At 42.1% G+C, this 25840-nt stretch overlaps 1 protein-coding gene across 1 annotated transcript in view; it reads left to right on the forward strand.

Annotated features, from left to right (window-relative positions):
- Positions 1-19507, forward strand: part of REEP5 (receptor accessory protein 5) — a 37922-nt gene extending 18415 nt beyond the window's left edge. The window contains exons 3-5 of the mRNA XM_044264154.1: positions 1414-1552; positions 11538-11706; positions 17122-19507. Of these exons, the coding sequence (XP_044120089.1) occupies positions 1414-1552; positions 11538-11706; positions 17122-17171 (358 nt within the window). The 3' untranslated portion in view covers positions 17172-19507. The remainder of the gene's footprint in view (positions 1-1413; positions 1553-11537; positions 11707-17121) is intronic.
- The last annotated feature ends 6333 nt before the right edge of the window (positions 19508-25840 follow it).

A 25840-nucleotide genomic window follows, 5' to 3' on the forward strand; every position in this document is an offset into this window, starting at 1 on the left:
TCAAGGGGATACCGTTGTTAGTTCTTGGGCTAATGTGCTTGCCTACCCCTGTCTATGGCCCTCGATTACATTTGCCAGCTTCTGTCTGAGGAAAGCTAAAACATGGACATAGTCCCCATGTTACAAGCTAGTATTTTATAAGCAGCTTTCTTAAATTCATTTTGTGATTCTTTTGTGTAAACTGAAACACTCTTGACTTTCAGAGCGGCCATCACTTTTCCCTCTCTCTCCCTCACGCCATTGGCGCTCATCCCAGTCAGCTGTACCTTTCTCCCTTTAGTTGTCTTCTTAAAACAATCATGCACACAAACAAACATAATACCCACAGCTGCCTCTCACCAGTTCAGAGGCTTTCTTAGTGAATAACTCAGCGTGTTTAGCAACCTAACAGTCTCTTTCGGGAACCTGTGTACCAAGTATTTTCAATAGTTACCACATCCCATAGGCTAACAAGAGTCCTATGTTTTCTGGTTTACTATTTTAGTTCAACTCAGTTATGAAAAGTAACCAGACGTACGTCAGGGTAGGATAAAAAAACTGTGGCATTCAGGCTTAGAATGGCGAGATTCCCAGGCCTGGAAGAGATTTCTGTGATTCAGAAGTAAAAGATGATTTTAAATTTATTTCCATTCATTTACAGAATGAAATTTGTTTAAGCAGTAGTTGGTACTGAGAAAGTCAGGCTATTAAGATGAGGGGAGGAGAGATCACAGTCCAAGGCTCACATATGATAGTCGGAACCAAACAGAAGCCATGATGTTTGCTTTCACCTGTCTGTTAAAAGTATATTACAGACTTCCGGCTGTATCTGAACTGTGTTCCCGAAGTTCCTTTACAGAAGTTTCTATTTACCCATAATACACCTCAGTTATTAAAAGCACATAAGAACTAAGTTACCATGAAAGAATTCTCTCTCTCTCCCTCCCTCTCTCTCTCTCTCTTTTTTTTTTTTTAACAATTTTATTTATTTAAGTAATCTCTGTACTCAACATGGGGCGCAGACTCACAGCCCCAAGATCAAGAGTCACATGCTCTACCGACTGAGCCAGCCAGGTGCCCCACCGAGCGAGAATTCTTGATGTATCTCTGGCATCAGGACGCCACTGGGGGGTTCCCAGTCATTGGTGGTATCTCCTGGTGCCTGGGTGGAGGCACAGGCAGGGTGGAAGTCCAGGGGAAAGCTAGTGTTGGTTTTTCTGGTGACTAGAAGACTGGTGACCAGTAGTCACGATGGCTTGTCTTACTGTTTCCTCACTGCTTCCTATCCTTCTGTTGTGTTCCTATCTCAGTAGCGTGGCACATGCATTTGCCTGAGTTCCTACTTGGTGTAGGGCCGGCTGTCAGAGTCTGCTATTTGAAAGTGTTTCGCTGAGGTCTCCCTACATGACACATGTGCTTTTTATTGCCTTTCAGAATTAAAGCCATAGAGAGTCCCAACAAAGAAGATGATACCCAGTGGCTGACCTACTGGGTAGTGTATGGTGTGTTCAGCATTGCTGAATTCTTCTCTGACCTCTTCCTGTCATGGGTCCCCTTCTACTACATGCTGAAGGTATGTTGGCTTTCCCTGAACTGCTCTTTTTTCCTTCTATCTGTGGATTTGCTTTGTGCCCTACCACTAAAATACACTTGCATCTCAGGACCCATACACAGGCATAGGAACAAAGGCTTGAATGTTGAACATCTGTGGTCTGGCCTCCCCTTAGAAACAGGAAGATCTATTGGCCCAGCTCACTTACTTTGTATACTGTCTTGGAAACAGCCAAAGCAATTGTGTATTCAAGATGGGCTTGATAATAAAAGATGGAAATATGGTGCCGTAACCCAGGCATTGCTGATAGTTTAGCAAGATCCTCTCTTCACACTGGATGGTCACACTGGTGTGCAGGAGTCATTGTTTCTAGAAGAAAAAAGTTCTTACTTCTTACTTCGGGGGAAGGTTTGGAGGAAGATGTGAAATGGGCTCTTGGAGGAAGTCACTTTGAGAACATTGGCAGGTGCCATAGTCCGGGGTCCGCCCTGCCACACCTTGTGTTTGGTAGAGAGCCAACCTTGGTCACCACCATGTGAGGAAGAGGAGGAGGAAGTTGAAACTGTATTGATTCTGAGTGAGAAAGTTAACATCTTCTAATAGATAGGGTATACATTTTATTGGAAGCCTTAAATACTGTCATCCAGTCTTTTTCTTTGTCACTTTTACATTTTGTCTTGCTTCTGTACCTCCAAGTTAAAAAAACATTCTCCTGTACTTTTTTCTAAAACAGAGGTTTGGGCATAGAAGTCCTATCCTTATGGAGGTGCTGAGGAAAATGAGTGGAACTTAGTGGCCAGGGCGGTTCTTCCCCGTCCACTCCTGTTCTGCCACCTTGAGCGGCATGTTACAGCTTACGAGCATCTCCTCAGGTTACTGGTGGAGCAGAGGGTGCTCCCTTGGCCTGTGGGGCTGTTGAGCAGGAGAAGAGTGATGAACTGTGGTTCCTCTGCTGCCTGGGGCTTCCTACCCACAGCTTACTGGGACCAGCATGCATTGGCATGTGGTTTTCCTCCGTCCCAGTGCCCAGCCGAGCAGCTGATACTCCTAGAGGAAGATGAGCTTACGGGCCAAAATATTTGATAAGATATTTGAAAAGTATAACCATTTCAAAAGAAAGACAGCATGATAAGTACAAAATCCTGTCAGCAGTATAAATATTAGAACTGAGACTTCTAAGATAGATTGCTAGCAGAAGAAATATAGCAATATGAAATAGAAACCAGAAAATGGAGGAAAGAGCCAAGGGAAAATATGAGATGTGAAAAAGGGTTGAAATAAACAACACACTATATGGCATAAATAACAGAATGGAACAAATTTGAAAACTGAAAGATTGAAAAAATATATATATACACGCACAGACACACACACACACACACACACACACATACATGTATTTCAAAGTAATCTACAGATTCAGTGCATTCCATATCAAATACTGATAGCATTTTACATAGAACTAGAACAAGTAATCCTAAAATGTGTATGAAACCACAAAAGGCCCAGAATAGCCAAGGTAGTTTTGAGAAAGAAGAACAGAGCTGGAGGTATCACGTCCCAGATCCCAAACTGTACTACAAAGGTATAGTAACCAAAACAGTAGGGTACTGGCACAACAATAGACACACAGATCAAAGGAGCAGAATAGAATCCTCAGAAATAAACCCATGCTTATATGATTAATTGACTATGACAAAGGAGGCGAGAATATACAATGGAAAAAAGATAGTCTCTTCCGTAAATGGTTCTGGGAAAACTGGACAGACACATCAAAAGAATGAAACTGGACTATTTTCTTACACTATATACAAAAATAAACTCAAAAAGGGTTAAAGACCTAAACGTAAGACCTGAAACCATAAAACTCCTTGAAAGAAAATAGAGGTAGTAATGTCTTTGACATTGAACTTAGCCACTATTTCTAGATATGTCTCCTCAGGCAAGGGAAACAAAACCAAAAAATAAGCTATTGGGACTATATCAAAGTAAAAGCTTTTGCACAGTAAAGGAAACCATGAACAAAACAAAAAGGCAACCTGATAAATGGGAGGAGATATTTGCAAATGACATACCTACAAAGGGGTTAATATCCAAAATAGATAAAATATATAAAGAATTCAACACCCCTAAACAAACAGGCAAACCAAAAACCCAAACAATCTGATTAGAAGATGAGCAGAAAACCTGAATAGACTTTTTTCCAAAGAAGACATACAGATGGCCAACAGACACATGAAAATATGTCTTTTCAACATTATTAATCATCAAGTAGGGAGCCTGGGTGGCTCGGTGGGTTAAGCCGCTGCCTTCGGCTCAGGTCATGATCTCAGGGTCCTGGGATCGAGTCCCACATCGGGCTCTCTGCTCAGCAGGGAGCCCGCTTCCTTCTCTCTCTGCCTGCCTCTCTGCCTACTTGTGATCTCTGTCTGTCAAATAAATAAATAAAATCTTTAAAAAAAAAAATCATCAAGTAAATGGCAAATCAAAACCACAGTGAGATGTCACCTCACACCAGCCAGAATGCCTAATATCAAAAAGATAAGAAATGACAAGTGTTGGTGAGGATGTGGAGATAAGACAACCTTTATGTTTTGTGGTGAGAATATAAACTGGTGCAGCCATTATGGAAAACAGTAGGAAGTTCCTCAGAATTAAAATTCTATACCATATGACCCAGTAATCCTAGTACTGGGTATTTCCCCAAAGAAAATGAAAACACTAATTCAAAAAAATATATATGCATTTCCATCTTTTTGCAGCATTATTTATAATAACCAAAGTGTGGAAGCAGCTAAGTGTTGTCAATAAATGAATTGATAAAGATGTATACACACACATTTTCTCTCTCTCTATTTGTCTCTCTCTCTCGATGGAATATTACTCAGCCATTAAAAAAAAGAGAGAGATATTGCCATTTTCAGCGACGTGTTTGGACCTAGAATGTATTTGCCAAGAGAAGTAAGTCAGAGAAAGACAGATACCATATGTGACTTCACTTATATGTAGAATTTTAAAAGCAAAATAAACAAAAACCAGAAACAAACATAAATACAGAGAACAAACTGGTGGTGTCAGACGGGAGGAAGGTGGAGAAGCTTAAGACGTACAAAATTCCAGTTATAAAGTAAATAAGTTACAGGGATGAAAACTGCAAGATAGGGAATATAGTCAATAACACTGGTAACTGTGGTGACAAATGTAACTATACTTGTAGTGAGCCTTGTATATTCTGTGTAAGTGTTGGATCACTATGTTGTACACCTGTAACTAAGATAACATTGTCTGTCAACTATACTTCAGTTACACAAAAGAGACTTAAAAAAAAAACCAATGTGGGAAAAACCAGTACACCCCTACAGAAATGATCCATAGCTATAGAAATTTGCATAATTCATTAATTATAAAAAAACTGCGGAACATTACATGTAATGGTGGCACTATTTATGGTAAAACAAAAACAAAAAGCTAAATAGTTAAAATTTTTACATTTTTATTTTCCTCAAAGATTTTATTTATTTGAGAGAGAGAGAGAGCATGAGCAGGGGGAGGGGGAGGGGCAGAGGGAGAGGGAGAAGCAGACCGTCCCCTAAGCAGGGAACCTGATCGGGCTCATACCCAGGACCCCAGGATCGGGACCTGAGTCAAAGGCAAATGCTTAAGCAACTGAGTCACCTAGGCACCTGTAATTTCTTTTTCTTTTCTTTTTTTTTTTTTTAAAGATTTTATTTATTTATTTGACAGAGAGAGATCACAAGTAGGCAGAGAGGCAGGCAGAGAGAGGAGGAAGCAGGCTCCCTGCTGAGCAGAGAGCCTGATGCGGGACTCGATCCCAGGACCCCGAGATCATGACCTGAGCTGAAGGCAGCGGCTTAACCCACTGAGCCACCAAGGCGCCCCGGCACCTGTAATTTCTTAATTTTGAGTGATGGGACCACCGAATGCCTTGTGAGATAGCTGAAGAATTTTACTTTCAAGACAAATTTTTTTTAAGCCTGTGGTAAGGTTTAAGATTTCAAAGACTGCTGGATTTTCTGTGTGTTTATGTTATTCAAAGACATGTAGCATTTACAGCAATATTTTTATGATGTTATTTGGATGTCACATATTTTAAACTACAAACAGTTTTGAAGTCCTTCATAAGAGCCGTCTAATGGTAGTGCCATTAAAGAAACTTGGCTTTTGCCTTGGGTCCAGCTGTTTGCTGCAGTGGACAGTGTCCTGTCAGCAGAACCACTCATACCGGGAGCTGACCTCAGACTTCCAGAATGTGAACAAGGCTGATTCCAGCCTGCTCCTAGTCACCTCTGCTGATGGAGGTCACGTGAAGTAAAGAGAGGATCCCAAATAAGACATAATCACTAAATCATTTATATTTGGTTTTGAAGTCCATTACAAAAATGGCTTTGTAGCAAAATTTCTTCCCTAATGGTAAAACAAATGTGCCTCCATTAGTAGTCATCAGTGAAAGTGAGAGAATTTACTGCACGTTCCAAATAGATAATGTACTTGAGATGATTAAAAATTGATTATGCTGTCAATCAAAATGCATTCTCCCCAAAGCAGTGCATGTTCTGAGTGACTTCAGAGAACAGACTGAGAAAAAGCCTCTGAATTGCAGAGTGGGTAGGAAAATACCTGCCCCCCCCCCTTTTAAATTTAGAGATTTTATTTATTTGAGAGAAGGAGAGCACACAAGCAGAGGAGTGGGGCAGAGGGAGAGGAGAAGCAGACTTCCCACTGAGCAGAGAGCCTGACATGGGGCTTGATCCCAGCACCCTGGGATTATGACCTGAGCCAAAGGCAAGACACTTACCTGACTAAGCCACCCAGGCGCCCCGAAAATATTCCCTTTTAAGGACTAGCATAGACCATATGCCGTTGCTACAATTACATGGTGATGTATGGATGAGAAAAGAGACCTAAGTAAGGACGCGTTTAATACTTCTTTTATTTTTTTTTTGTGGCTTTTGACATTCACTTAGTTCTGGCCAGCCCGGTCCCAAACTATATGTAAAGCAGATCCCTGTCTTAGAGATGTGGCTTCTAGGAGAAAACTGGATGGTGACAGCGTTCGAACCGTGGACAGAATTATCTGGTCGGCTGTAATCCGAACTTAAGGAGTTAGTCCGTTACTGCTCTTCTTGCCAGGTGTCAGTTAAAGTAGTACAGGCTGTTTGAACTGCAGTAAGAGTGGGCTTCGGTTGGCTCTCAGGAGTGAGCATCACCTGGTCTGTCAGCACTTTGAGGGCAGCTTGATTAAAAAAATAATAATAAACAAAAAATAAAAAGATGGTGGGGGAGGGACGTCTGACTCTTGATTTCAGCTCAGGTCATGATCTCAGGGTCACTGGATGGAGAGACATGTCAGGCTCTGCGCTCAGCAGGGAGTCTGCTTGTTCCTCTCCCTCTGCTCCTCTCTGTCTCCAATCAGTCAATCATATCTTTAAGAAAGTAATACAAGAATGGTCGGATCTGTGTAGTTCAGAGTACTCCTGGGCTCTAGAGTAATTATGTAGGTTAAGAAAAGGGAGTTAGAAAAGCTGGTGCCTGAATCACCATGAGAGTTGAACAGTAATTAACTTTATTTTTTAATACAAGAAAGCTCTTCCATTTGAAAACTGGAAAATGCTAATGATGTGGGTAGAGAGCAGTAATTATTTTGCTGTCCCAAGACAGTAGCTGAAGGGTACTGGAAAGACCTGAGCAGACCAGGGATGCCTCATCATGTTGGAGAGGTACAAAAATACAGACGCTTACCTCTGGTTCTGTGGTAGTCTTGCCTTAATTCATCCAGAAAAGATGAATTGAATGAGTGTTTCTGGATTACTGAGGGGTTGATGTCTACATGGGCAGATAATACCGCAGAGATTTCAACCCCAATAAGGACTGTAGGACTTGGGAATACTGTTGCTGTCTTGAGTACTTTCTTTAAGGACATTAATTTGTGACTTCCCTGAAATCCCACAGAAGAGAAAACTGACTCTTAGGTTGTTTATGACTTTACCTCAAGTCATCAAATAAAGTAAAATAAAATAGATAACAACTGATTCCTAATCCAGTGAGTCATTTCCACTTCACCTTGACCCCAATATGCTTATAATACGGGCATCTATCTCTTCATCAGTAATCCATTCCTGAAAATTAGATCTTCTGCGTAGGAATACCAGCCAGGAGACTATTTACTGCACTTTTAAATGGTAAAAGTTAAGATGTATAAATCAAAAACTCCATACTGGCTTCCCAAATACTAGTAAAACACAGCAAAATACCCCTGTATAAGTAACAAATACTCAACACTTCTAGCTCTCCAGTTAACATAGTTGGTAAGAAATTATTGCCTCAGATGCAGTGGCCCATGGCACATCTCCTTATTCTGAATACTCCACATACTCTTTTTTTTTTTTTTTTTTTTGGAGATTTTACTTATTTGACAGAGAGATCACAGGCAGGCAGAGAGAGAGGGGGAAGCAGGCTCCCTGCTGAGCAGAGAGCCGGATGCGGGGCTCAATCCCAGGACTCTGGGATCATGACCTGAGCCGAAAGCAGAGGCACCAGGCACCCCAAAATCTTGTTTTGAAAAAGGTATATGTTGGTTTTGGGATTTGATTGTAATTACCCTATTTAAAGCTAATCACTTAGGCTGTTACTATTCCATGGCTGTTGGTAGAAGACAGTTTTCTTGGGACAGAGACCAAGCCTCAGCTATCCTGGATGGTCCAGATGTTTCTTACTTTCTTTTTTTTTTTTTTTTTTTAAGATTTTATTTATTTATTTATTTGACAGAGAGAGAGAGAGAGAGAGAGAGAGAGATCACAAGTAGACAGAGAGGCAGGCAGAGAGAGAGAGGGAAGCAGGCTCCCCGCCGAGCAGAGACCTCGATGTGGGACTCCATCCCAGGACCCTGAGATCATGACCCGAGCCGAAGGCAGCGGCTTAACCCACTGAGCCACCCAGGTGTCCCTGTTTCTTACTTTTTTACAAAATCTTTATGAGGTACATTTTTTCTTTAATTTCAGTTAACACCTATTTATAGTATAAAGTCTGTACAGACTTAAGCAATTGAGGCAAAGTGAGTTATTTACCAGTAAGTGGCAGAACCAGGATTAGAATCCAGTTTCTCTGAGCCCGCTTGTTTAATCTCTGTATCTGTAATATGTAATTGCCTTAAAATCAGTTTGTTGGTTGGAGAGGACTGTATACTTCTAGATCAAGATTTTTAATTTTGTGTTCCTTGTTCTTAATTAGTTTCTAGTTTGCTTCAGGTATCAATTCCTGGTGGAAGTGTTAAAAATCTATGATTATGGATTTTCTCCATTTATGTATATAATTCTGACTTTTTAAAAAAGATTTTATTTATTTATTTGACACAGAGAGAGGGATCACAAGTAGGCAGAGAGGCAGGCAGAGAGAGAGGGGGAAGCAGGTTTCGCACTGAGCAGAGAGTCCGATGCGGGGCTCGATCCCACTGGATCATGACCTGAGCCGAAGGCAGAGGCTTCAATCCACAGAGCCACCCAGGCACCCCATAATTCTGACTTTTTAACTTACATAATTCAAAGCTATATTTGGAAGCTATCTATAATTATGTAATTATAAAATTATAAAAACAAAAATTACATAACTAGATAATTCTGTAATTACACACATAGATACAAAACTGTATATAATTTGTATTTTCAAAGATACGTAGATTTGTGTGAATCTTCTTGGCAAATGGTTTTTCTTTATCACGATTTACTTATTTTGCCTTAAATAATGTTTAGTTACTGTTAATATTACTAAATGAGCTGTTTTGAGAGTCGGTATTTGATAAGCCTCTTTTCACTCTTTATTTAGTGTTCCTAGTTGGCTTTGTCTTAAGTGTGTTTCTTCTAAGAAGCATATAGCTGTACTGTAATTTGTTTGTAATCAGTCTGATAGCCCCTGTCTTTTGAAAGCTTGGACCCCTGCTCTCCCGTGCCTATAACAAAGTCTAATTCATGAATACTATTTTTCCAGAGTTCTGTAATTCAGATAATCTAGAGAGTAATCTGTTGAGAACTTGTGTTTCGTTTTGTATTCTGAGCATAGTAGAAGCCCAAAATCCAATATAAATTTCTCAGAGCCAACATGGTTCTTGGGTGGAGGGAGCTTTTGGGCACGAATATGTGCATTTTAAGTTCAAGTTCTCTGTTACTGGTATTAGCCACTTACCAGTTTTGCATCTCCAGAGCAGACTTAAAAGACTATCTTAGAAAAGCATTGTAGCTTCTTGATTATTTGAATACATTCTTTGGATTGGAATAAGAGGGAGTAGGGGTATAGAGTTTAATTATTTTTTTTTCCAAGATTTTATTTATTTATTTGACAGAGAGAGATCACAAGTAGGCAGAGAGGCTGGCAGAGAGAGAGAGGAAGGGAATCAGGCTCCCTGCTGAGCAGAGAGCCCGATTTGGGGTTGGGATCATGACCTAGCCGAAGGCAGAGGCTTTAACCCACTTAGCCACCCAGACACCCCTAGAGTTTAATTTAATAGCATAAGAAGTGGGAGATCTTTTTCTTTAAGAAGTTGTAAAATGGGGCGCCTGGGTGGCTCAGTGGGTTGAGCCGCTGCCTTTGGCTTGGGTCATGATCTCAGGGTCTTGGGATCGAGTCCCGCATCGGGCTCTCTGCTCAGTGGGGAGCCTGCTTCTCTCTCTCTCTGCCTGCCTCTCCATCTACTTGTGATTTCTCTCTGTCAAATAAGTAAATAAAATCTTTAAAAGAAAAAAAAAGAAGTTGTAAAATGGACAGATTGGGAATCTCAAGAAATGCCTTCTGTTTTTTTATATCACCTGGGCTGTGTGGAACACAATACAGTTAGAACCTTTTAAATTGAGAGAATCCAGTAGGTTTGTTTATTTAACTTTCTAGGGAAATGAGCATGTCACTGTGCAGATCCCCTTTTTTGCTTGGTATCTTGACAAGAATAAACTTCTGGGACAACTTAAAGTGCTGAGTAGTTGTCATTTGAACAAACAGTAAAACTTTCTTGGACATAAATAGATAGAGCATGACCGTTTTTGCCTTTTAAGTTTTTAGGGCATAATTCGTGTGTGTGTGTGTGTGTGTGTATGTGTGTTTGGACATAATTCTTGTCCATTTTTTATCCCAATGGCAAAGTCGAGTTAGGAAAGATAATTATTTTACTTTATTCCAATGCCAAAAGAAAGCGTTAGGAATGATACCTACATTCAAAGGGGAAGATGATGGAGAGCTGACTGTAAAGATTCCGGGAAGGCAAAAACTACCAAAAACTGAGATTCTGCTACGGGAAGAATTCAAAACATGGCCAGGGTATTTTGTCTATAACAGATGAATAAATGTGACAGACCTACTGGGGTAAGCCAGTGAGAACAAACCTTGTAGATAGGAGGCTTATCTAGACAGAGCTTTCTTTACTCATGCAGGTAAATACTGTGTTCTTCAACTGATTTTTAAGAGTTATGATTAATAAAACTTCTTGCAGCTATAAACTAAAAAGTGATTCAAGTTAGGACAGAAGTTAAGCTTTAGGACATGGTGTGTAGTCCCCTTTTTTCAGTCTCAGCTTTTCCTTACTAGGTTATTTGTCAGGTGTTTTTTCCATCTAAGAAAAACACACTTGTAGCCTACAGAAAATACTGGAGGGCCGCCGGGGTGACTCAGTGGGTTAAGCCTCTGCCTTCAGCTTGGGTCATGATCTCAGGGTTCTGGGATCGAGCCCCGAATCGGGCTCTCTGCTCAGCGGGGAGCCTGCTTCCCCCCACCTCTCTCTGCCTGCCTCTCTGCCTACTTGTGATCTCTCTCTCTGTCAAATAAATAAATAAAATCTTAAATAAAAACAAAAAAAGAAAGAAAGAAAGAAAGAAAATACTGGAAATGCTGTTGGAGAACATAGCTGATGCAGGGCCATCTGCAGAGCAACGGTGGTAGTGTGTGTGGTCAGGATGCCTGCTGCCTGTCCCATTACCATGGTTACCATGCTGTCTGTCTTCCTGTGCAGTGTGGCTTCCTGTTGTGGTGCATGGCCCCGAGCCCTTCCAACGGAGCCGAACTGCTCTACAAGCGCATCATTCAACCTATCTTCCTGAAGCATGAGTCCCAGGTGGACACTATGGTGAATGACTTGAAGGACAAAGCCAAAGAGACTGTAGATACCATCACTAAAGAAGGTAAGACTCAGGGGCAAGTGGGAGGACTTATGGTGTCCTGGGCCCAAATAACAAGCTGCTTCTCCTCCTCTCCTGTAAGCTTTCCTCAGCTAAATGCTAGAACAGTTCTGTGATCTCTTGACCAGCACTTCGCCTGTTGCCCTTTGCTTTTCCCAAGATTCTTCCACCCTACTGCATTTAAGGCACTGTTTGGTCAGCATTTTAGGAAAAAATGACTTTCCTGTGCTGGGCAGAGATTTTAGAGAATCATCTGTATTTATATACAGGTATAATCTCTTTAATTCATTTCAGGCTGAACTGTTTAATATGCTTTTATAATAGGTCCAGAGAATGCCCTTTCACGTCTTCTGATTCATTGATTTAACATTTATTTATTGAGGTGCTCAGTATGTGCCAAGCCTGCTTTAGCTCTGGGGAGGAGCCAGTGAACCACAGACCATACTCCTTGAACTTGTGAAGTCCCCACTCTTGTTGAGAGATACAGTAAGATTTTAAAGTTACAGGATACAGTCAGCTGATGATCTAGAGAAAAATAAAGCAGATAGATAGATCGATAGGGAGTTCTGGAGGCTGAAGGGAAGTTACTAATTTTAAATAGAATGATTTAAGGAATCCTCACCAGAAGGCCATCCTGGATCAGACTTGAAGGAAACCATGGGGAAGGATTCGCTGCACAGAGAAAACTGCATGTGCAAAGCGGAGGCGGGAGTGGTGTGGTTGGAAGGGAGTGAACCAGGCAAGAGGAGGAGGAGGAGTAAGGTCAGAGAGGTTGGGGAGTGGAGGCTGGAGGAAGACCGATTACAGACGGCCTCATAGGCTTCTGTAAAGGCTTTGGCTTTAACCTCGTGAGACAGGTGCTGTTGGGGACCTTTGAGCAGAGAACATGATCCCTCCTGTGCTTTCCCAGGATCTCTTTGGCCACTGTATTAAGAAGAGACTGAGGGTGCCTGGGTGGCTCAGTGGGTTAAGCCTCTGCCTTCGGCTCAGGTCATGATCTCAGCGTCCTGGGATCAAGTCCCGCATCCGGCTCTCTGCTCAGTGGGGAGCCTGCTTCCCTCTCTCTCTGCCTGCCTCTCTGCCTACTTGTGATCTCTCTGTCAAACAAATAAATTAAAAAAAAAAAAAAAAGACTGAAGGGGGACAGGGAGGAAATCAGGAGACCAGTCATAAGGGGCTTGCAGTGATCCACATGGAGAGGACGACAGTGGCTTGGGTGGTAGTAGTAGCAGTAGGAGGCTGGAAGTCATTGGAGTCTTGGTGTATTCTGAAGGGGGAACCACTAGGATTTGCTTAGGGATCAGACGTGGAGTAGGAGAGAGGAGTCCTGCATGAAGCCAAGCCTTTCAGCCAGAAGAGATGGAAGGATAGAATTGCTGCTGAGCTGGGGAAGACTAGATGCAACCGGTTTAGAGGGGAAAACAAGGAAGTCAGTTCTGGACATGAGACGGGATGAGATCACAAGGAGAGTGAATATAGTTAGAAAAGATGAGGTTTAAGACTGAGCCAGGGGTCCCCAATGTTTGGAGAGTGGGGAAATGAGAAGCAGTGGACATGGCCTATTGGTAGTGAGTGGCCAGTTGTGGCAACAGGAAAGCCATGTGACTGCTGTCCTCGGGGCCAAGTGAAGACAGTGTTTCCAAGAGGAGGGAGGGGTCTGTTGTGTCACATGCTGCAGACAGGTCAAGTAAGGTACAACTGAAACCAGGCTGTCACACTCTGCAGGGAGGAAGGCGCTAGTGATTCTGACAAAACAGTTGGTGAAGTGGTGAGACTGAAATCCTGATCGGAATCGATGTGAGGGATGGGAGGCAAAGCTGAGAAAAGGGGCGAGACTTTTGGGAAATTTCCTGAAAAAGGAGAAGCATGGGACTGCCAGCTGGGAGGAGGAACTAGGGTCCTGAGGGTGTATTTTTCTTCTTAAAGTAGCAGGAACAACATATGTTTGAAGATTAGTGGGAATGATCCAGTAGAGAACAAAAAAACTGATACAAGTGAGGGGAGAACTATTGGAGCTCCAACCTTCATTAGCCCAGAGGAACTAGGATCTAGGTTCCAAACAGGATTGGTCACAGGGGCACAACACTTTATGATTTATTTTATTCAAATTTTGGATAGTTAACATACAGTGCAGTGTTGGTTTCTGGGGTAGAATTCCTCACTTACATACAACACGCAGTGCTCATCACAAGCGCCCTCCTGAATAACCGCTGCCCACCTACCCAGCCCCCCACCTCCTTCCTGGAACCCTTTGTTCTCTGTCATTAAGAGTCTCTTAGGGTTTGTTTCCCTCCCTCCTTTTTTTCCTTTCCCCCTTCCCATATGTTCATCTGTTTTCCTTCTTCAATTCCATGTGAGTGAGATCATATGGTGCCTGTCTTTCTCTGATTTATTTCACTTAGATATATATAGACACACACCCATCTTCTTTGTTCATTCATCTCTTGGTGGACATTCGAGCTGGCTCCATACTTTGGCTATCCTTGACAGTGCTGCTGTAAACATTGGGGTGCACATGCCCCTTCGAATCTGTGTTTTTGTATCCTTTGGGTAAACACCTACTAGTTCACTTGCTGGCTCGCTCTGTTGCTAACTTTTTGAGAAACCTTCTTCCTGCTCTCCAGAGTGGCCGAGGGAGTTGGCGTTCCCAGGGGTACATCGGTTTCTCACTGGAGTAGAGATGCTGGCAGGGGAGTTTATGTGATGGTGGGAGCTTACAGAAATCACCCCCTGACTGCTCCACCTTTCTCAGGAAAAGAGCAGGAAAGGTCAGCAGAGAGAGGAAGGGACAGGAAGAGACGATATGAAATCATTGCCTTGGATGGGGTCAGGTAATAACAGTTCGTTTCTGTGGGCCGTCAGCTCTGTCTTGCAGCTGCTCCCCTCTGCTGTGAGAGTGTGACAGCTGCTGGTGACAAGGACCTCGTGAGCACGGGCGGGACGGCCCAGGCAGTGGGAGAGTGGGCAGACCAGGGCGGTGTCACGGGGCTGCCAGGAGGATTAGTGGCTCACTGGAGATTTGTGTTCAGGAATTTACAGTGAGGCTGGCTTGCTGAGGTGTTCCTTCAGCCACATTCGGCTGCATGGGTGCAGCTGCAGAACTCAGTGGAGGGCCACGTCAGAAACTGTGAAGTGCGAGTGGGACCACGGAGTGGTTAGTGTCTGACAGTTGCACTTAAACTGTCCGAGGAGGGACAGGAGGACACAAAGGGAGTGCGGAACAGTGGAGAAGAGGGGGTTGGACCGATGGGTTATAAAAGCAGGTGGTGGGGAGAACTCTGAGTCCGGATAGCAGAGGTGTGAGCCACTGGGGGCCAGTGGGATGCTTGACTCTGAGACTGCAGAGGGACTGTGGTCACCGGAAGTCGTGAGGGTCATGGAGTGAGTGCCGGGGTAGGTAGAGAGGCTGGGGTCTGTAGGATGGAATGAAAGGTTATTGGAGTGGGTAGCTGGGAGGCCACAATATGGGAAGAACACAGAAATCACCAATAATTAAAATAAGAGTGGTGTGAGAGAGTGATACTAACTTTGGAGCTAAAATCTTCAAGAAATGAGGCAGCATAGCCCAAGGGTCGGAGGGGATTGGGAAGAGAAAGCCTGATGGCAGATACAATCTGATGACATGAGATTCTGGACGTGGCGGCGAAGAACTGAGACTGCCTATCCAACCCTCCAGAACCATTTGTACTAGGGTCAAGGAAGGAAGAAAAAAACAAGTCACCACCATGGTGGGGTAACTGGGTGATAGGCATTAAGGGCACGTGATGGATTGAGCACTGGGTGTTGTAGGCAACTGAGGAATCTCTAAATTCTCCCTCTGAAACTACCAATAAACTATATGTTAATTAAATTGCACTCAAAACGAAACAAAACAACCAACCAGCCCCCATTTGAGAAAAGCAGTGTCCTCAGGGTACAGCCAGATTTCTGTAAAAGCAAGAAGGCAAAAGAAACATTCGGACAGTTGGATGGAGATAGAGGAGGTTTTGCTGATCCTTCATTGGTTCTTAAATTCCAGAGGGCACAGGAAGGGTTTTAGAGAAAAGTGGCAAGGGACATAGAATTACTGTTTTGTTTTGAGAACTCTATAGTAATTAGAAAGTGGGGGTTGAGAATTGGCCTGACCCCAGGGCAGGTGAGTTCCCCAGGACAGCTCTCCAGTGGCACGTATATGTTCTCGCTTTTCCCCCTCACACGCCTCGCTCTCTGCCAGACTGCTGGGCCCACCGCTCCAGTCTACTTGCATTCATTTTCCTACAGCTTTAAGTGTTTATTGACCTGTAGCCTTCATGTCCTCCCACGTGGGGATTGCCAGTTTCTTTTTAAGAGATTTCCTTTCTGTTCCTCTCCTGAGCCTAACCAGCAGCCTCCTGTGACATCACTTCTGTCTAGTTCACTCACATTTCTTAGTCCCTTGGTCTTAGAACTCAATACTCTAAAATCCAATTTTACTTTGATAGGATCCATTCCTAAATAGGAGTGTAAGAATGAAAATAAATTAGGATGGACTTAACATGCTGACACATTCCAGACTTTTCTCACAACTTCTAGATTCTCAAGTTAGTACATTTTTAAAATGGGCTACTTAGAAAGGCTACAATTTCTTGTTAACTCTGTTCAGCGACTTTAATTAAGGAAGTGAGGACAGCCTTCAGGCTGCTGGTGAACAGGGCTGGACTGGCATCGCTGAACTCCAGGCGCCGTCAAAGACAGATTTGTAGATCCTCCCAGGACACTCTGGAGGCTTCCAGAATCCCCCGCTCCCATCACACACACACCACACTAATTCTTTGTTTGTTCCAAGTCACATGGTAATTAGGAAGAGGAGAGTTTAGTCTCCCACAGATAAAAGAATATTTTCTTGATGAATGTGGCATCTTGCCACCAACTGGAACACTTACAGCAAACTCTTCCCATCATAGGGGGAAATGGTGGCACAGTGAAGAGAATATAAATGTGTATAAATATTCCGTAATTTCTGGGTTGTGGGAGGGAGGACTTTCTCTGATTTTTTTGTCACCATGGGATAGACGATCTAGTTGTTGTCAGAGTGGGACATAGTCCACTTATACAGGTGAGCATCCAGACGCAAATGAGAATTTGGTGGTTGTACAGGGGAAGGCCTGACACGTCAGGAATCTATGCTTCTTGTGCTCCTTCAAGGGGGGCAGATGGCTTAGATGACACTACTACCATAAGGGGGCTGGGCCAGAGGACCCTGAAGAACTTTGCGGGAGTACTCAGGGTCTGTGCTCTGAAGAGGTCTCGCGTCCATCTCCTGGAAACTCTTAGCCCGGCCACAAACCTCAGTGTGCTCTTGTCTCTGTGGGAGTCACGCAAGTGGCCAACTAGTCACTACAGTTGGCACAGAGCCTGTACTGCAAATTGCCTTGACACAATTTTCTTTCCTCCTCATAGCCAAGAAGGCAGCAGTGAATTTACTAGGTGAAGAAAAGAAGAGCACCTAAACCACTGACTGGATGAAACGTTTCTGCCCTCGCTGTATCTTCCTGTTAGCGCTTGGTATTACATTAGGGACTGTGGTATAATCATTTAATAATGTTGCCTTGGAAACATTTTTGATATATTAAAAAAAGGAATGTGTTGTATTTTTTTTTTTTTTTTTTTTGCTTTTGTGTCTACATACATAGGGAGCACTTAAATTTAATGCAGTGGGCAGTGTCCACATTTTTGGAAAATATATTTTGCCTCTGGGTAGAAAAAGATAGGTTACCATTCTGCAGGAAATACAAACTTGAAATTATATATCCCATTGGCTTTGTGCTTCAACAGGCCCTCTCTGCATGCATTTTCTCTGTACTTCCCATTTTAGGATAATCTTTAAGGTTCTACTTCATGTAATGTACAATTTTGTATTAAATGTTTTTAATGTATTTGTGCATAACATATATGTAGGGAAATGTTTCTGTCTGATTATGACAGGTATAATGTGCACGGGGAGTACCTGCCAAAAGCTAAAGGCTCCAGTGTGCTGGTGTGATTTGTTAAGTAAGTCTTCAGAAAATTAAGGCAAATGACCGATATTTCCAATGAATAGTTAAGTGATCAGTGAAGTTGACTGGGGGCTGGCCGGGTTGTTCAAACACTGCAGCAGCTGAACACCAGAAGAGCTGTGTTTAGCAGTCACTTTAGTGATAAATGGGGGAAAGGTACCCACACACCAGAATACACAGCTCCCAACTCCCTGTAGAACTAGTAATAGTGTCTTGTGGCCTTTCAAAAAATTTGTTTATGGGCTTTAGATTTGTCTGTTTTTAAGATGCCGTAATGGAAACCATCCCTGGTTTCTCCTTCAGAGCTGAGTAACATGTTGGTTTAGTCTTGTTTTTTTACCTAGTGTTTTTTTTAACCAGTTTAAAGAATCCCTAGACTTGCCCACCTTTGATTACATGTATGTTCTTGTTTGTATCATGAGCAGTTACGTGCTAATGACACCAGGCTCTGAGAGCAATTCTGGGAGAACGAAGTATGATAGAGCCCGTTGTCCAGTTAGCAGTGAAGTCAAACTGCCTTCATCTTCTTTCTCTGGCCTTTAAGGTCCAATGCTAGAGGCCTCCCCAGTTTACAAGTCAGAATCATTTGTGGTCCATTTGAATGCTTTCATCTTTACACTTTGTTTTGATAAATTGCAGATAACTATGTAGTTTAAGTATAGAACAAAAAGTTAAGATTTCCAGCTTGATCAGCCAGCTTATAGGAACCTGGACAACTTGTCTGGATGAGAAAAACCGAGCTTCACACCAATGATACTGCTAGGATCCTTCTGAATTAGATTACACTGACTGAAACAAAACTGAGTGTAACAAAATGAACAAGTTTAAATATCTAGCCTGTAAAATACCCTTTAAGGCAAAAAGAGAGGATTAGTTCTCTTTTGGATAACAGGTAAGACCGAAATGAAATCTCTTGATGTAAAATATATCAAAGACATCAAAAATTAGGGACACTATCACCTAAATATTATAATATAGATTAGGTTAGGGTATGTATTCTTCCTGGCAAAACCATGGTAATCATAAGGCATTTTATTAAACTTACCTTTAAGAAAAGAAAACTTTCAGAAAAACAAGAAACTAATGGTTATTAGGAGAAAAATCAAGCCTTAGACTTAAAAAAAACAAACCTCTAGGAGTATTCAAATCCCTTTCCCTTAAGAAATTACACTTCTCTTGGTGGCAGAAGAACGAAAATCAGCAACTTCTATCATGCAGAATATGTAACTTTAAGTATACAAAACATTAATCATGCAAGTTGGGGAAATACAAATGTTACTCTTGCTCGTAACTTCTTACAGGTTGATACCAGTGTAAAAACTACTACAGTAAGAAAACATATTGTGAATGCAATTTTTCTTAGTCTTTCTGGCTTTTCCCTATAGTGCATTCTGTAAGAAATTTAAGTTACTATTTTTGGCAATCAGGGTGTACATATTAATGACCAGAGAAGTTAATGAATGAGTTGAGCAATCCTGTCCCAGTTTAGATTTCCCAAAGAACACACTGCCATGGCTAGGGTGTTTGGAAAACTGATTGAGCCTGTTTCTAGCTAGAAGATAAACATTTATTGGTAGATGGTGTTTTGGGGAAAGTAAAGTCTGAGAATCTCCACAATTCTTCCCCTACTTGAAAGCTTTCAGACCAGGAGTTACTGCCGCTCTGGGGAGAAGCTTCTACCCACAGCCTGAAGAGAATGAGCTTAGCTTTCAAATAGGTTGCCGCCCATCCTGAAGATGTGATATATTAAATGGAAATGGATGTAAATAAACTTCTGTTATCTCATTAAACTGTTGTTTCATTTTATTTTCTGGGGCTTTAAACAAATCTAGGATCATTTAAGTGAAGTCTGAAGTAAATCAAGGTAAATGAACCTGAAACATGGCTGTTGATGACCGCATTCCTCACCTGGCCTGAGGTTTTACCCTGGCGGCCATGACCTGTCGAGGAAGGACTCCAGAAGGAGAACATACGGATCATGCAAAGTTTCTAGCAGTAATTAGGTTGAAAGGAAACCTAAGCTGCTTTCTACCGCATATCGTGTTAACACATAGTCTCAGAAAAGGTGGTTGCCTCTAAGTGTATTTGTATGTACCTACAAATTACTCAGTACTTAAGAGACCAAGGAAGGAGAATGTGAGAATTTTATTAAAAACACCTGCTTCTGGAGGCTGTGTTTTGATCCGCTGTATCTTCTACATCTGCTTTTACATGTCTGTTTACCTAGAATCACGGTGTCTGGAGTAAGAGTTCACATCCTTAGCCATCAAATACTAAGTTCTATGTAGTGCAGTAGGAAAGTAAATATATTTGAGAATGACCTTAATTAAACGTTTTTCTGGCTCTTTCCTATGATATTAGTTTATAAAATCCCTGTACAACACAAGTGTCATAAAGGACTAAGAGCAATAAGGAGGTTCTTTGCTTAGATTGCTGGTTTTCAGACTTCAGTGTTTATTGGATTTTCTCTGTGGTGGGGGAGAGGACTGTTAAAATAGATTGCTAGTCCCATCCCCCAGAGTGTCTGATTCAGGTCTGAGGTGGGACTGAAAAAATTGCATTTCCAGTAAATTCCTAGGTGATGCTGATGGTCCAGCAACCACACTTTGAGGTAAAACCATCAAGTTAGGTAAATGCTATCCTTACACTTAGTATACGTTGGATTTTAGATCTGGCTGCATATTACAATTACCTGAGAAGCTTGCCAGAAATGCTGGTTATCTGCCTCCACTACCAGAAATTCTGACATTAATCTACAGGCCACCAGTACACTTTTTAAAACTCCAGGGTGATTCTAATATGTAGTTGGGGTTGAGAACTCCTGGAAACTACTAGCGGCATCAAGAATCCCAACGTCCCGGGGCGCCTGGGTGGCTCAGTGGGTTAAGCCGCTGCCTTCGGCTCAGGTCATGATCTCAGGATCCTGGGATGGAGTCCCGCATCGGGCTCTGCTCAGCAGGGAGCCTGCTTCCCTTCCTCCCTCTCTGCCGGCCTCTCTGCTTACTTGTGATCTCTGTCAAATGAATAAATAAAATCTTTAAAAAAAAAAAAAAGAATCCCAACGTCTGGAAAGAATTTGTCTTAGCTCATTAGTTCACCACGTTTGTGTTTCCTAATGCTGCTGTAACACATTGCCACAAATGTAATGGCCCAAAACAGTATAAATTTTAGTAGCTTACGGTTCTGGAGATCAGACATTCAAATGGATCTGCAGGGCTGCATTTCTCCTGGAGGCTGTAGGGGAGAATCCTTTTCCTTATTTCTCTCAGCTGGAAGCTGCTTGCATTCATTGGCCTGTGGCCCCTTAGTATTCCTACTTCGCTTCCCTTTTAGAAGGCTCCTTTTGATGACGCTGGGTCCACCTGGATAATAAAGGCCACTTTCTCCAGCTGAAGATACTTAATCACACCTGCAAGGCCTTTTGCCATGTAAGGTAATACTCATAACGGTTTTTTGTGGGGGAGGAGTGTGCACATTATTCTGTCTACCATACCTCATCTCTTTGGTATAGAGATTTCATTATAAAGTCACCCCCAATATCAACATAACTGCAAAGAGCAATCTTACTGTTGGGAAGAAACTTAAAAAAAAAGAAATGGTGGGGCGCCTGGGTGGCTCAGTGGGTTAAGCTGCTGCCTTCGGCTCAGGTCATGATCCCAGGGTTCTGGGATTGAGTCCCGCATCGGGCTCTCTGCTGAGCGGAGAGCCTGCTTTCCTCTCTCTCTCTCTCTGCCTGCCTCTCTGCCTACTTGTGATCTCTGTCTGTCAAATAAATAAATAAAAAATCTTAAAAAAAAAAAAGAAATGGTAAAGGAATACCTTATCCTCTTCCAAGTGAAAGACTGGCAGTCTGTCCTCCAGAGATAGTAAGAGGATCTTTGGAGTGGGGAGGACACAGGCAGAATTGAGGGACGGAAGTTTTATTAAAAAAAGGATTGAGGGGCGCACTGGGTGGCTCAGTTAAGTGGCTGCCTTCGGCTCAGGTCATAATTCCAGGGTCCTGGGATTTAGTTCCCCAGTAGGCTCCTTGCTCAGCGGAGGGCCTGCTTCTCCCTCTCCTCTCTGCTCATGCACTCTGTTGCTAGCGCTGTCTCTCTCAAATAAATAAAATCTTTAAAAACAAGCAAACAAAACAGGATTGAGTGACTCAATGCTGAGACCCATTTCTCTCACTCCACCTTCTCCCACTGGGCTCCCAGACCTTTATCCTCCTGGAAGCTGATTGGACTCCTCTCTAGGGAACAGATCAGCCTAAAACATTTCTAATGTTGGAAATTTCCCCTAAAAGGATATTTGAGCCAGATACCCCTTTTTAGTGAAACAGTCTGCAAGCCCTTCCTATGTGCCTAGAACTTCCAATCAACTTAATGGCTTTTTTACTCTTAAAAAGCTGTCAATCTAAGAAATCCGCTTAACATATAAGGGATCAAAATAAAAACAAAAAAGGAAATTGGAAGCAAAAATATACAAACCATACCCCCTGAGAAACAAGAATGACACTTTAAGAACAGAATGCAGGGGGGCGCCTGGGTTGCTCAGTGGGTTGAGCCGCTGCCTTCGGCTCAGGTCGTGAACTCGGGGTCCTGGGATCAAGCCCTGCATCGACTCTCTGCTCAGAGGGGAGCCTGCTTCCCCTTTCCTCTCTGCCTGCCTCTCTGCCTACTTGTGCTCTCTCTCTGTAAAATAAATTAAAAAAAAAAAAAAAAAAAAGAACAGAATGCAGGGCGCCTGGGTAGCTCAGTTGGTTGAGTCTCTTGGTTCCTGCTCAGGTCATGATCTCAGGGTTGTGGGATTGAGCCCCACATTGGCTCTGTGCTCAGTGTGTGGAGTGGGCTTGAGAGAGTCTCTGTGTCACCCTCCACCTTGGCTCCCCCCGCCCCAACCTTGTGCTGTCTCTCTCTCAAATAAATAAATAAAAATCTTTTTAAAAATGCTAGAAAAAGGAAATACTCAGATGACAAGAGAGTGTGAGTTGAAAATACAAGAAAAATGAAAAGTTCAACAAAAGGGTTGGAAGACAGAGCTAAGGAGTTCTAGGAAATAGAACATAAATGCAAAGAAATGGAAATAAGGGGGAAAAAAGATAAGAAAACTTGAGAACTTACCCAGCATGTCCAATATCCAGAATAAGGAGTTCCAAGATCAGAAAGGGTAGAAAAACCATCGATGAAATTTTCAAGAAAACTCCCAGATTTGAATACAAGTTTCCAAATTGAAAGGGCCCATTAGGTACCCCGTACAATAGACAAAAAAGCTCCCACATAAAGCACACTATTGTGATATTTTAGAATTCTGAGATGTGTTTCAACAAGAAAAATGTAGGTGACAAGATCATGAACTGGGAACCTGGGTGGCTCAGTCAGTTAAGCATCTGCCTTTGACTCAGGTCATGATACCAGGCTCCCTGCCCAGTAGGGAGGCTGCTTCTCCTTCTCCCTCTGTCCTTCCTTCCCACTCATGCTCTCTCTCTCAAATTAAAAAAAATCATGAACTACAATGGTATGGACTTCCCTGCAGCTATAACATTAGCCAGGAGACCATGAAACAATATACTTGAACTTCTGAAATAAAACAATTTTCAATTCTAATTCTATACTCAGCCGAATTGTGTGAGGGTTTGAACGTGTGAGGGTAGAATGAGGATGCTTTCATACATGGTGTAAGAACATTTACCTCCCACCCTCCCACAGAAGTGGCATTTTTCCCAGGAAGATCCTGAAGATGGGCTACCAACAAGGAAGTAACTCAAGAAAGAATGCATAGGATACCATAATAAGGATATACGAAACAGCAAATAAGTGAGGCAAGTCACTCTGGATGATAAAGAGATCCCAAAGTGAACATGTGCACTAGGCCTAAAGGGTAGTAAGTGGAGAAGGTAAAAAGCTCCAAAAGAGACTTCTTTAGAAAGATGAAATTGAACAACCTGATGTGAACTTATGTACTTAACATACATATTTATTTACTTTTCTCCACACCCAGTGAGGAGCCCAACACAGGGCTTGAACTCGAGCCTTGCGCTGAGATCAAGAGTCAGATGCCCAATGGACTGAGCCACCCAGGCACCCTTGAACAAACTTTTTCTTTTAAAGAATTAGTTTAGAGAGAGGGAGGGCACAAGAAGGGCGGGCAGAGGGAGAGTGAGATTCTCAGGCAGACTCCATGCTGAGCACACAGCCCAAATTGGGGCTTGATCCCACAACCCTGAGATCATGACCTGAGCTGAGATTAAGAGTCAGATGCTTGCCCTGAACAAACTTTTTGAAAGGACATTTTGACAACTGATAATTTCTGGTTGAGTTAATGATGAATATTCAAAAACCTAAGCAAATAAAAGAAAAAATATTAACTGAAGAACGCACAAATCCAGAAAACAAAAGTAACAACAGCATACTCCAGTGTTTCTCACTTTCATGTGCATAAGAATACCTTGGCGATCTTGAACATTGTGGGCAGGGTCAGAGTTTCTGCATTTTTCACAAGTTCCCAGGGAAGAGCAGTGCTGCTAGACCCCAGACCACACTTTTGAGTAGCAAAGTACTACATGATTCAGCTATGAATGAAATATAGGATAGTAATGTAAACTATGAATAGTGATTAAAATCAAGAAATATATTGGTAGAAGTGAGGATGGGAAGCATACTTCGGGGGTGAAGGAAGGAAAACTAAATCATCCTCTTCTATAGATGAAAGTTAATGCCTAAAACTCAAACTATTAAAACTAGCTGGCTCTGGGACGCCTGGGTGGCGCAGTTGGTTGGACGACTGCCTTCGGCTCAGGGCGTGATCCTGGAGTCCCGGGATCGAGTCCCACATCAGGCTCCCAGCTCCATGGGGAGTCTGCTTCGCTCTCTGACCTTCTCCTCGCTCATGCTCTCTCTCACTGTCTCTCTCAAATAAATAAATAAAATCTTTAAAAAAAAAAAACAAAAAACTAGCTGGCTCTTTAAATTATGTGGAACACTGATGGTAATAAAGTCCTTAAAAAGGGGCAAAGGATGTGAACAGAAATCAATGAGATAAATACAAATGGCATTTTCAACATATGAATAAGTGATCTGTCTTGCTCACTAGAAAAATTCTGTTTTCTACTTGATTGGCAAAGAAAGGTTCAGTTATGCACTGATTGCAACAATATGGAGAAACAGCAGTACAATGTTACAATAAGATTTCCAACAATCTTTATTGCTCCATAACCAAAGTAATTTTAGACTCTGGTCATCTTTCTGTGGCACATTATTTGACTGTCCCAATATCCAGTATCAACTTTCTTCTTTAGCTGACTCTTTTCATTACTGAGAAAGCTATATAGTCACTTTCCTAGCCTGTTGTATAGCTGAACATGGACAGGTGCCACAGTGTTCAGCCAGGAGACTTAAATGAAAGTTGGCTGGGAAGAATTTTGAGAAATCTTTAGCTTTCTTTTTAAGGGTGGACAGAAGTGGCTGGCACAGCTATCTCTTCATTCTACCTTAAACTCTGATGTGACATTTGATATTCTATCAGCCCTTTGTAACCTTGAGACAACAATCCAAGGGGTGTTAGAAACCATGGAGAGTGGAATAGAATGATAAAAGAGGGTGTCACTGAGGAGCTGAACTTACACCTATAATAAATTTTGGATTTGATGTTACTTCAAAAAAAGAAAAATTCCTGCTTAAGTTCCTCATTGTTTCGTTACACAAATTCCTAAGTGATACAATTTCCCAGAAGGTTAATTTTTGTTTTAAATTTTGCTCTTAATTTTGTTTTGTATACACTGCCCCAATATTTACTTATAAGTCAAATATATAAACTGCTATACTGTTACATTCACTATAAGACATGTTAACAACAGAAATTATTGGAGAAAAAAGAAAAGATTCTAATACCTCTTCCTGTACACCCATGAGTCCTCTTCATACAGCTTGGGTGTATGAAGTCCACCTAACACTCTGAAACGCTGGGTTCACTTACTTTGTAATGAAGTGGAATTTCTTCTTTCAAGCAATGAAAACTTAAAGAAAATGGGATTTACTAGAAGGATATAAAGCACAGTTGACAGAACTCATAGAAGAGCCAAACCCAGCCTCAAAAAACCAGGATTCAGATAACTCAAATTTGTAGACCATTATATATCTTAG

Source organism: Neovison vison, chromosome 1 (assembly GCF_020171115.1).
Source record: "Neovison vison isolate M4711 chromosome 1, ASM_NN_V1, whole genome shotgun sequence".
Lineage (NCBI taxonomy): Eukaryota > Metazoa > Chordata > Mammalia > Carnivora > Mustelidae > Neogale > Neogale vison.